This window comes from Vespa mandarinia, chromosome 8 (genome assembly GCF_050613455.1).
Source record: "Vespa mandarinia isolate Hongniang chromosome 8, ASM5061345v1, whole genome shotgun sequence".
Taxonomy (NCBI): domain Eukaryota; kingdom Metazoa; phylum Arthropoda; class Insecta; order Hymenoptera; family Vespidae; genus Vespa; species Vespa mandarinia.
The window spans coordinates 22739-34914 of NC_140817.1; the positions used below are offsets into that span (position 1 = coordinate 22739).

Consider the following 12176-nt stretch of genomic DNA (forward strand, 5'->3'; position numbering starts at 1 on the left):
GAGAATAAACTGTCGTTCGTGCTTAGAAACAGTAACGACTTTGGTCCAAGTCATTCAAGTCTATGTAGAATCACTCTCGGATAAACGTAAAGAAACTCCTTTCATATTCTTTTTCACATTAAGTGACTACTGTAATATCTTTGTGCCCATAACGAGTTTCTCTCTCTCTCTCTCTCTATATATATATATATATATATATATATATATGTACATATATATGTAAGTATATATATATATATATATATATATATGTATGTATATATATACATATTAAATCATGTAGCGCTTTGAACTCTCATACTCATGCATATATATTTGTACTTTTTCTTTCTTTACCTCACAAAATTAATTCTCCATATCCAAAGGTTATTTTTTCAAAGAGTTTTCTAATTTCCAGTTGAAAAATTAGAAAGAGCGAAAGAAACAATTTGGCCACTAGACGAATATATTTATTTGGTTGGTGGGTCGCGCTCACGAATTAATCTATCCTGGACATAAGACATAATGACATTGAGTTCTCTTCAATTACGGTCGGATTAGCAAAGCACGAGGGGTCCCCCCCCTTCCGTACAGAATCCGTACCCAGTGTCCCTTGCACGCTCTCTCCACCTCGTGCACAATCTGCCACGGCCTTTGAAACGCTATATAAAGTGACAAACTTCCTCGGTGGCTCGGTATTAGCGTTAACACGGTATCACGATACGACCGGCTGTGTTTCGTCGGTCCTTGGACTCGGTCGGCGAGAAATCACGACAGAAAGAACGAACAATATAACTATAAACATACAACAATATCAATCATCTCGAGGTTTTTATTTTTTTTTCGATTGTTTCGAGTGTGTGATTTCTCTCTCTCTCTCTCTCTCTCTCTCTCTCTCTCTGTGTGTGTGTGTGTGTGTGTGTGTATGCATGTGTGTCTTTTGATCGAACCAAAATTCTCCCGATTACAAGAGTTTGAATGATTTTTCAAAAAAGACGATAAATATTTTCCAACTAATAAAAGAAAAAGAAAGAGGATAAGCACGTGTTCGTGATATATTGGAAATTCGTTAGAAAGTTTCGTTCAAGATTGATCCCTTGATAATACATATTAAGTAGATACATACTTATATTGTTTATCAACGATCGCGATTTTGAAGATACTTCGATAATCGATACGATAACCCTTTGGAGTGATACTGATTTTCTTTACGTAAGAACAAATATAGGTTACTCGTCTATTACTACCACGCGAGCAATGCCGTTGATGGTACGATACCGTCGTGTACACTGTACATGCTAATCGATCGGGCATCCTATACATACGTACTTACATACATATATGAAACTTTATATTCCACTCTATTCTCTCTTTCTCTTTATTTATTTTCTTTTATCTTTATTTTAACAAATGAGAAATACTTCATCGAAGCGATAATTTTATTGTTTCATCTGCTTGGTAAAAAATTTAGCATTTCGTGAACAATCGTTAAATTTGTCTTCTTACATTTTGTAACATCCGTTTATTGAGTTCTGTATACGAAACGACGTAATACGAGATATATTTGGAATTATCGATTCTCTTCCTCTAACCCTTTTGTGTTTTATTGAGAATCGGAAAACTTTCAAAACTCCATGTATGTGTGTGTGTGTGTGTGTGTGAAACATGTCTTGTTGAATATGTAAGATACAGCAACTTCTTTTCATCTCTCTTTCTTGAGATTAAAATATGATAAATGAAATTAGAATAGGAATTCGACCACTTTAGGATTTACTACTTGCAGAAATTACAGCAAGAAATGATAATCTCCCGATCGTATTAGATCACACGATGTAATCTCCTGCAAAAGAACTCTAGCAATCATTTTCAACGTTCGATTTAAATCGATTTTATACGCTTGTTACGCAGATATTATATAATTATTATCGACTGTTAGCGAATAGTTCTTTTTCTAAGAAGGAGAAAAAAAACTAAAGCAACGTATTTCCAATTATTCTCCAAGTAATTATTAAGAAACGTCCAGGATTCACGAGAATATAAAGAGGATAACTTATTACATTTGTTATTGCATTTAGTTGATAACTTAAAGTGGACAATTTTTAATTGCAAGAGTTACAAAACCATAGGCAAAGTTGGAAGGATGATGTGTTGTTAAACGCAAACAAATTGTTCACCTTAAAAATTGTCGTAAAAAAAACTGTATTCTAACGACAATTCTTTTTACTTTACAGATTGAAAAATCATAAATATGAAACGTCTCGTCGCGCTAATTTGCATGATATTAAGTCTTCAGGATTCCACGGCCTTACGAATGGGATCCATGGATTACGAAGGTATGTTAGAATTATAATGCTTGTTGAGAGCTTTTTAATCTCTTACACCTTAACTATATTAACGTTTTTTCGATTATTTTAATACTTTGCATTTATCGACGATTTATGCGATTTATAAGGCAATTTCTTTCCATTACATCAAATAAGATTGAGAAGAATAAAAAATACAAATAAACGGTTATTTTTCAAATAATAATTAGATCAATGAAAATAGATTGATTTATCATCAAAATAATTTCAATTTTTTTTTGATTCGCACCAAATAAAATGTAAATTCATCGAAATATATACACCGAACATACATATATACGTAAACATACGCGCTGCTGCTCCGAAGCATATCTATCTACGTAGCTAAAAGCTTTTGTTTTTTTTTTTTTTTTTTTCCCTCCTATAAAGAAGAATAAAATGCGGATCATTAACGATCCTGCTTATTATGTTCTTGTATTAACACTATGTATGTGAGTAGAGATGTCTGCATTTCGTTCGAATATCTTATGACATGGAAATAAATAGGTAGAGATAAAAGGGGAGAAAAAACTCGACATAAAAAGAAACAGAAAAAGTGCGATTGTTATCGCGAAAGAAAAGAATTATTCCATTGGCAACGAAGCGAAACTCTGATCTCTTATCAGACATGTCCTTCTGGATGAAGTCCGGACAAGAAAATCTTCAAAGGATCTTGGCACATCGGGACATCGAGAATCGTGCCAAGAACGTGATCGTATTCATCGGTGATGGAATGGGCATTAGCACGATAACAGCTGGCAGAATTTTGACGGGACAGTCGAAGGGTATCTCCGGTGAAGAGTACAAACTCGTTTTCGAAGATTTCCCCAGTACTGGCTTTTCCAAGGTATTTTCATACTTTATTATGACACCCTATCTAGCAACGAAAGCAGATATTGTTTTCATTTACATGCATACTTATGCATAAGAGAGGAAAGAATTTGTTATGCGTAAGAAAGCTAAACTTTTTTTCTTTCTTTTTATATACATACATACATACGTACATCTGTCTGTCTGTCTGTGTGTGTGTGTGTGTGTGTGTGTGTGTGTGTATATATATATATATATATATATATACACACACACATATATATATATATATATATGTACTATTTCAAGGAGAATTTCATTCGTTATGTTCTTTTTTTTGCAGTCACAGCGACAACGTTGTTCTTCGTTTTATCTTTTTGATAGACGTCCGACAGTCGTTAAGAGACAGATATCACGCGTAATTATCGAATATGCCGGGCAACGTTCCGCATACGCGAGATAATCTCTTTGTCCGACTACTTGATTATAAAAATGTCAGAAGCGCGACTTGTTTTACATAAGCTCGAGAAAAAATAGTAGCACTAAATCACAATGTCATTGGCGAATCTATCTGGTATCAATCTTGTTATATTTTCCTTTTCAGTCAGGATGAAACGTGACTAATTGGACATTCTTTCGTTTGAATTTATTTACTTGTATCGTATTCGTTCGTTCTCGTCTCGTTGGACATCGCTTAATTGTCTCTCATACGTCGTCATTCAAATCGATGATTAAACAAATGCAAAAAAGAAACTCTTTACTTACGAAATTAGATTTAATAATACATGTCTGCATGCAGATAAACTATTTATATTTAACGCGTTTTATCTCGATTAATTATTGTTTTATAATAATAATTGATTTACAAGATTTACGATTTTACTGCCTATCTACTATTTCAGACATACAATGTTGATAAGCAAGTACCAGATTCAGCAGGCACGGCCACAGCGATGTTTTCCGGCGTAAAGTGCCGATATCGTGTTATCGGATACGATGCTAAGGCACGTTACAATCATTGCGATAAAGCGATCAATCAATTGAGTAAATTAACCACGATCGCCGATTGGGCCCAAGAGAGTGATATGGACACAGGTGAGTGTGCCTTGTCGTATTCTTTTTCCCTTTCCATTCTTCCATGTGAAAAATTCCGCGTGATCAAATGTATGTAAAGCGAAATGTCTTTGGTGAAACCATTTAAAGCTCGATAATAAAACGAAGATCGTAATGTTTGCTTGGTGTGTCTTGATAACGACAAAAGAAAAAAAAAATACCAAAAAAGAAGGAAAGAGAAAACGAAAAAAAGGAAAGAAGAAGAAACAAAAAAAGAAAAAGAAAAGGAACGAATTTTACATCTAGCGGATATCTTAGAGGACTTTTAGGGAGTCAACGAGTGATAACGTAATTCGAATGTAATTAAACGTAATAAAATGTTAATTCGCGTAGCGACGAGAAATTTACTTTTTACGCAGAAGCGCGTATAAACGTATTCTGCATATGTATATGAGTTTATTTGGGGATTAAAAGTAACGCGAACTTGAACGCGTTGATCGTCTTCGATGCTCGCTAATCCATTAATTCGGTCTACATAAAGCGCCATGGACATTCGAGTACGTAATTAAGTATCTGTGTTGAGTCGACCTTGTTAAGAATTGCGTCTACACAGTGAAAGTACTTACGTTCAATAAGCCGGGGAGGTCGTGAGCCGACCTTCTCTGTTATCGAGGACGATTTTACCACGACCATGACTGATTTCTCCTTTCGGGAAATGAAAGCAAATTTTATGCATTGAGCATCGACGTGCATCCCCGCCTCGCCTCGCCACAGGTTCGACATATCGTTTGCTATCTCGCTGACTCGAATCCTAATTTATCTACGTTCTTATTGTTTACATTCAACAGTTGTACAAAATTTAACGATAATCGAACGCGTAGATTTTTGTGCGTAATTAAAAAATGAGCGAGCATGTTGAAAAATAGGAATAGTTTACTGTTCGCTGTTATCGATTCTTTTTTGATTAATTTCGTTCGCAAAATTAAATTCGTTTCACGAAATTCTCGTGACTCATTTGAAGTCGTGATTGATCGTGAATTTTTGAAATCAAAGATGGAGAAAAAAAAGACACGCGCAGTTTTTTATCGCATATCCAGTTCAATGACTTTTCTTAAATAAGCGATCTCATAAACACCGATCTATTTTATTGAAAAGTGTCAAATATACTTTCTCCTTGTCCAATTTTGATTCGTTATCTGGTTCGAATGTATGGACATAATTCGAGAGTTTCGAATTCTAGTTAAAATTCTCTTATATGCAACAATATAATATGATAATGATAATGATAATGGTAATGATAATAATTCATAATGATAATATAATTATTTTCTGCTATTCATTAATTTTTATCTATCATATTTTTTATTATGACCTTTTGCGTGGAAGGAAAAATCAAAAGAATCAAAAACAAGTTTATAATATAGATAAATAAGAGGGAAAAAATATTCTCGATCGTTACGATTCGAAAGGTTAAGCGTGGCAACGATAAAAATTCAAAATCAATTCAGATTATAAAGTCATTTTGTAGGTTTCGTCACTACGACCCGCGTGACCCACGCGACTCCAGCGGGGCTCTATGCTCATGTGAATAATCGTGATTGGGAGTGCGATTCGGAGATACCAAAGGAATACCGAGAATGTACAAAAGATATAGCTAGGCAGCTCGTCGAGGACGCACCAGGAAACGGTTTCAAGGTAAATATATATCCAAATTGATTCTACTCCCATCGTTTTACCGGATGAAAAGTCTTTTTTGAGAGTTTGAGCTGCCTTTTATGGAAGATATATGCTGCCCTTTCAATCGATTCTAAGTGTCGTGATGGTCTTTCGTTCGTAAGGAAAAAAAAAAAAAAAAAAGAACGTGCAATAGAGATTTTTGGATTTGACCTTTGGGATTAGATATGTGATTAGATCGATTACAGCGACACTATTATTGTTCGTATATATCGATTCCCGTAGAAGATTATGCTATAAGAGAGAAATTAATCTATAAGATCGAATTTAATCAAATTGAAATGACGATCAGGTGATAATGGGCGGTGGAGCTCAACATATGGGTATGACTATGGAAAAGATCGACAAAGGTACCTGTACCAGAAACGATGGTAGGAATTTGGCCGAGACGTGGATAAAAAATAATCCCGATGGGAAAATGGTGACCGACGTTGACGAACTAATGTCCGTTGACATTGGTAGTACCAGCAAGATTATGGGGATCTTTGCACCTAGTCACTTGCCTTATCGCGCTGAGAAGAATAAAAACGTTCCGTCCTTGGCGAACATGACGATGCAGGCTATCAGATTGCTCAGAAAAAATAAAAATGGATTCCTTCTGATGGTAAGTCTCGTCTTGATAATAATAATTAAAAAAAACAAAAAAAAAAAAGAAATATATATATATATATATATATATATATATATATATATATATCAAGAAAAAAGAAAGGAAAAGATGGGAAAAATCAAGTGGAAAGTTACGTGGCAAGCCAATAATTTGTTGATTTCGCCTAATTTCTCACTAGAATTAGAGTTTCCCGGATGCTTCTCAAGGCAGTAGTACTTGTTCAGATAATTCTATGCGTAACTTTAGAAGTTGATGCAGCGGCACAGTGACTTTACCTTAACGACTTCTTAATCATAAAGTGCGTATTACAGTAGAACATTCAGGAACGATCCATTGTTTGCACCGACTTGATAACGTTATGATATGATACTCCTATATCATCGTATTAAATTGGTAGCATGGATTTAGCTTTAGTAAGTAGACGAGACGATATACGTAAGATAATAGCTTCGTGAAGTGTTTGTATGATATTTTTAATGAAATTTAATAATTTACTTGTTAAATTATTCAACTTTTTTGAACACGAAGAGAGATTATTCAGAAAATGAAGAGAGATTTTCAAATCGTCCAAATATTTCCAAACAAGAGTAACTTTATTTTAAGAGTAAAGTTAAAAAATTGTAAAGAGTAAAATATTATCAACTCTATTACATAATCTTCTTAGCGAAGAACTTGAATGCGAATAGAGGGTTACAAAAGTTGCAAAATTATCCATGGGTATAATATGATTCACTTACAGCTTCAGCGCTGTGGTTGGATCGTTAATACAATCCTCTCTCTCTCTCTCTCTTTCTCTCTCTAACGGATGATTCGTCAGCAGCGAGCAAAGATTTCGCCGAACTTGTTTCAACTACATCAGGCATTCAAGATCAATGTCAATCACACATTGATATAGTCACACTTTAGACGTACTTGCATACATATATTTGTTGCAACGACACAGATTAATACTCTACTCGTTTGCTAGGTTGAAGGTGGAAAGATAGACATAGCACATCATCAAAACTATGCAGAGCTGGCACTTCGCGAATTATCTGAACTTGAAGAAGCTGTGAACGTTGCCTTAAAACAGGTGAAACTGGATGAGACTTTAATAATCGTTACCGCCGATCATTCTCATTCTTTTACGGTGAATGGCTACCCTGATAGAGGCAACGACATACTTGGATTAGCAAGTAACATGGCCAATCCGGATAACCAAAGATACGAAACACTTACTTATGCTAATGGTCCAGGATTTTTTTATCATCGTCGAAACGACAGTAATAACGTCAATGAGACCTGGATAAACTTAGAAGAAAGCAGAAATCGTGACGATATATTTTATATGCACATGGCTGCTCAATATCTGAAGGACGACACTCATGGTGGTGAAGACGTTGGAGTTTACGCTATTGGTAATTATATTTATAAAAGAAGAAAAACAAAAAAGAAACAAAAAAGAATATTTCTAATAAAAATACATTAAATTCATTTTGATTTAATTCTTAAATTCATATAATTGAGGAAATCTTTGTTGATACCTATGAAAGCTATTCTTGAAATGGGTCTATCGCATTATGTTATATTTTTGCAATATTATTTATCTAATTTTTACTTTACTCAAACGAATTAATATTAAAGGTTCTATGCTTCTGAATTTATTAGTATAATATTTTCATCTTCCTAAATATTTAAAAGGAAAAAAGAGAAAATCATGCATTAAGAAGTTAATCTATTACTCTTATACATTTCTTTTTATTTTTGATTGACCTATTTCATTCATCCTATCTATTAAATATCCAATTTATTATTTTTAGGTCCCTACTCTCATCTCTTCCGTAGTACATTCGAACAAAACTACATAGCTCATGTGATAGCTTACGCGGCTTGTTTCAAAGACTGGCCATCGCACTGTGATAGTGCGTACAGTCGGTACTTTTACGAGTTGTCGAACACGAGGGGACGATCAACGGCAGCGTCGAGTTTCGCTCCTACGTACACGATATTCACGATACTTATTTTGATGTCAACTTTGATGAGGCCTTGATGAAGGATCATCCTCGTTCGTAGCAGTCAGCACAGTATATTACATTTTTCTTTGTCCAAATCGTATCAATGAATTACCATAATCAAAATTTTAAGAAGCCTTGTACCACGATTCTCTTTCTCTCTCTCTCTCTCTCTCTCTCTCTCTCTCTCTCTATCTATCTCTAAATACGCACACATAATATACATATATATTTAATTATTTATTTCGCGATAAACATGTCAAGTAAAAGTTTTCCAATTTATCCAATATATAAATTAAAAACATATATATATATATATATATATATTTGTTTTTTAATTTATATTAAAATTTTCATTACAAGCTTCTTGAACTTTCCAAACGAACAGTACATGATATCTTGATATTATGATACGGTTACAAAAGATTGAAGAAAAAACATTCTGTTTGTTTGAATATAAGAAATAATTTTGTCTTTTGTATCTTTGGCATAAATTCTTCTACTTCGATGGGAAAAAAATGTCCGATGATCATTAATCGCATGTTCGAATACTGTTACATTACTAGTATACTCTAAATAACACGAGGCCAAATATCCACATTGTGATTGTTACATTGTTATTTTGTGTAATATTTATCGAATGGTACAGATAGTTTTCAACCTGTATGTATTTTAAAATAGTTATATAATATAAGTGACAATTTTACGCCGGCAATGTATACACATATGTACTTTCATATGTATGCATGCATAAATAATCATTCTGATGTTGCGACGTTTTCTGTTTAACATACTGATGGCTCTCAGTTGGTTAAAATACTTTGGTTTTTTATCAGAAAATGCTTCTTTGAATTCTGTTGTAATATGTTGAGCCGATTCAATATGCATTATATTTGTCGAACTCGTATTAAAAAAAGAAATTTAAATTACTTTGAGAAAATATTTTATATACATATGCGTTTATAATATTGTAAAATTTCTCACCTAATCACAATTATTTAATTTTTGGTATGTATATCCACGTAACCTTGAAGTTTTACATGGCTTCTGTCTTTTTGTATTGTGCTTTTTAATATTCTTTAAATTCAATGTTAATTCAATGTAAAGTATGTTGAAAAAATAAATTTTTTAAAAGAAATCGAAAATATTATAGAACAAAAGTTCTCTATATAACACGGCATATATAATAAGACTACAATGGAACACATTAACTTGTACAATGCAATAGATAGTTTGTTAAAATTAATGTCTAACTTTTTAAATTAAATTTAATTAAAATTTCTTGTAGGTAAAGTTATTTGCATACGCTTTATACGAAGAGCAGCAACAATAAAAATACGATATATGATAGTTGCTACCAAATGGGTCTGAATGAGAGTTGATATATTAATCGAATACAATGAATAAGAATCGGAAAAGAATCCAAGAGTATTATTAACATAGAATAAAATTAACTAAATTTATGAATAAATATGTATATGTATATAAAGTGTAAATGTGATTTGTTCAACATATAAATACTGTATGTATTGAAGTCTAATATAAAATAAGATTAATAATCCATAAACGATTAAATTAAGCTAATGAAACATATAATATAAATGAGAAAATAGATGAACCGGAATTAATGAAGAGAGGAGAGGTCTGAACACATCTAGCAAGTTATGAAAACTGTTTAACACGTTAGTAAGAACGAACAGGAAAGTCGTGTCAAGGTTTTCAATCGTCCTTTGATTGTTTACATCTGCTTTGCCCTGTATGTATTTACTTTTTAAATTCTCAAAGTGCTATATATACAAACACATACATTGCGGTTGCTTTTTGTTTTTATCATTTTTTCGGAGACTGGACATTCGTAAACATTATTAGCGGGAGAACTTTTAACCTATTATTTATATTTTAATACTATCTCTCTCTCTTCCTATTTTAATAGCATCGCCGTATTTATTTGAAAACAGATAGACTTACGTGTGTGTGTGCTGATTGCGTTTCAAATATTATTTCCATCGTACTACATAGTTTTATTAGTTTGAACGCTACTTGGAAAGTTGATAAATATTAGAACGATATTAGTAGAGTAGAAAATTAATATGCGAATTTATATGCATGCAGTAAATACCGATATTTGTATCTCAACGTAAGAAAGATATATATATATACATATATATATATATATATATATATATATATATATATATATATATAGATATAGATAGAGATATATATGAAAATAGTATATACGACGAAATAAAATCGAACACGATTAATTAACGATCAACTATTAATTAGAGTATCATTAAAAGACGAGAAGAGTATCGATAAGTAACGAAAATAAGGCTGGAAAATCCGAGAAATAAGTATGACATCATAGCTGCGAAGGAGAAGCCAAAACGCCGTTAATATTATCGTGGGTATCTTTTTAACAAGACGACGCAATGACTTGCGAACATACATACGTAGAAATCGCATTTTGAGAAATCGATTGATACATAAAATAAAGATGTACGTTAAAAAAGAATACACTAATAACCTGTAATTAACACGAGAGAACGAAGGTCTCCTGCGACTGATACGACGATATAATTCCAAATGGCGGAATCACCAATAGCGAGAAGACTAGGTGGACCTATGCGCAAGCGCAGTGCGTCACCTGTAACTCGTCACCTTTACACCCCGCGAAACATGAAATTTTTCGATTTTTCATAGGAAAATATGGAAACATTAAAAATATGATATAGTAATTTAAAAATTACCAAAACGGATATTACGTTAGCGGAAAATATTAAAAATATTTAATCATTAAAGTTCGACAGCTATGGAGATATAATTAAAAAATATGAAACAAATTTTTATAATTTATATTTTCGATAATTTTATAATTATTTAAATAATGTATAATGAATATGGAATACAATGGATCAGTATTTAAACGTTATTGCATTCACATTAATATTAGATTGCTCGTAATACGCGTAAAACATAAAATAATTTTAACTTAATATTAAATTCATTTCAATTAATGATCACAGAGTTGTTGGTTATATCGATAAAAACGAACGATAGGTTGACTTTGACGAATATCGAAACTAGTTTTCTTTAGCTTTCCGAAGGGTAAACATCGAAATTCTCCATGCAGTTAAACAGGGTCAGTCTCCTTTCGTACGCTGAGGAGCAAACGTCAAAATAGAGTATTTCCATACAGCTACATTCAATCATCTTACAGATACGAACATTTTATAAATGTTTAAAGAAAGTGCAATGCACTCGGAGTAGGATGAGGTAATAATTAAACAATATCACGTTTCGTAAAACGTCGCATAGCCCTTTAGATGCGTTAGATAAAGTAATTTCCCTTCAACCTAAGTCGATCGATAAAGTCAACAAGAAGGACCGTTGGAAGGACAATGCGAGTTACCACATAAGTCGCCCTTTCGTATTCGGAGGAATAAACGTCGAAATGCATTATGCTCTTACGGCTGCATTTAATCATATTACACATACGAACATTACCTAATTATATGAAGAATGTACAATGTATACGAAATGTGATAATGCAATATTTAAGGAATAATATATTCCGGTAAAGATCGTATAGCAATTAAGACCCGTCCATAATGTACCCGATATAGAATAAAGTAATATTTAAACAATAATACA

The 12176-nt window shown here is 32.7% G+C and overlaps 1 protein-coding gene across 2 annotated transcripts; it reads left to right on the plus strand.

Annotated features, from left to right (window-relative positions):
- Positions 1-650: 650 nt before the first annotated feature.
- On the plus strand, positions 651-10375 carry LOC118443578 (alkaline phosphatase 4-like). 2 transcript variants are annotated; one of them, XM_035870788.2, is made up of 8 exons: positions 651-807; positions 2211-2312; positions 2948-3168; positions 4034-4226; positions 5713-5879; positions 6211-6522; positions 7496-7925; positions 8328-10372. In XM_035870788.2, the coding sequence occupies exons 2-8, from the start codon at positions 2228-2230 to the stop codon at positions 8555-8557; spliced, it is 1638 nt and encodes a 545-aa protein (XP_035726681.2). In that variant the 5' UTR covers positions 651-807; positions 2211-2227; the 3' UTR covers positions 8558-10372. The 2 variants fall into 2 exon arrangements, with proteins under 2 accessions (XP_035726681.2, XP_035726682.1); XM_035870789.2 differs by having other exon boundaries at positions 692-807; positions 2829-3168; positions 8328-10375.
- Positions 10376-12176: the final 1801 nt, after the last annotated feature.

Coding starts and splice junctions, on each gene's coding strand:
- LOC118443578 (XM_035870788.2), top strand. CDS start 2,228: ATGAAACGTCTCGTCGCGCTAATTTGCATGATATTAAGTCTTCAGGAT. Junction 5,880..6,210: donor CACCAGGAAACGGTTTCAAG/GTAAATATATAT, acceptor AATGACGATCAG/GTGATAATGGGCGGTGGAGC. Junction 6,523..7,495: donor AAAATGGATTCCTTCTGATG/GTAAGTCTCGTC, acceptor CTCGTTTGCTAG/GTTGAAGGTGGAAAGATAGA.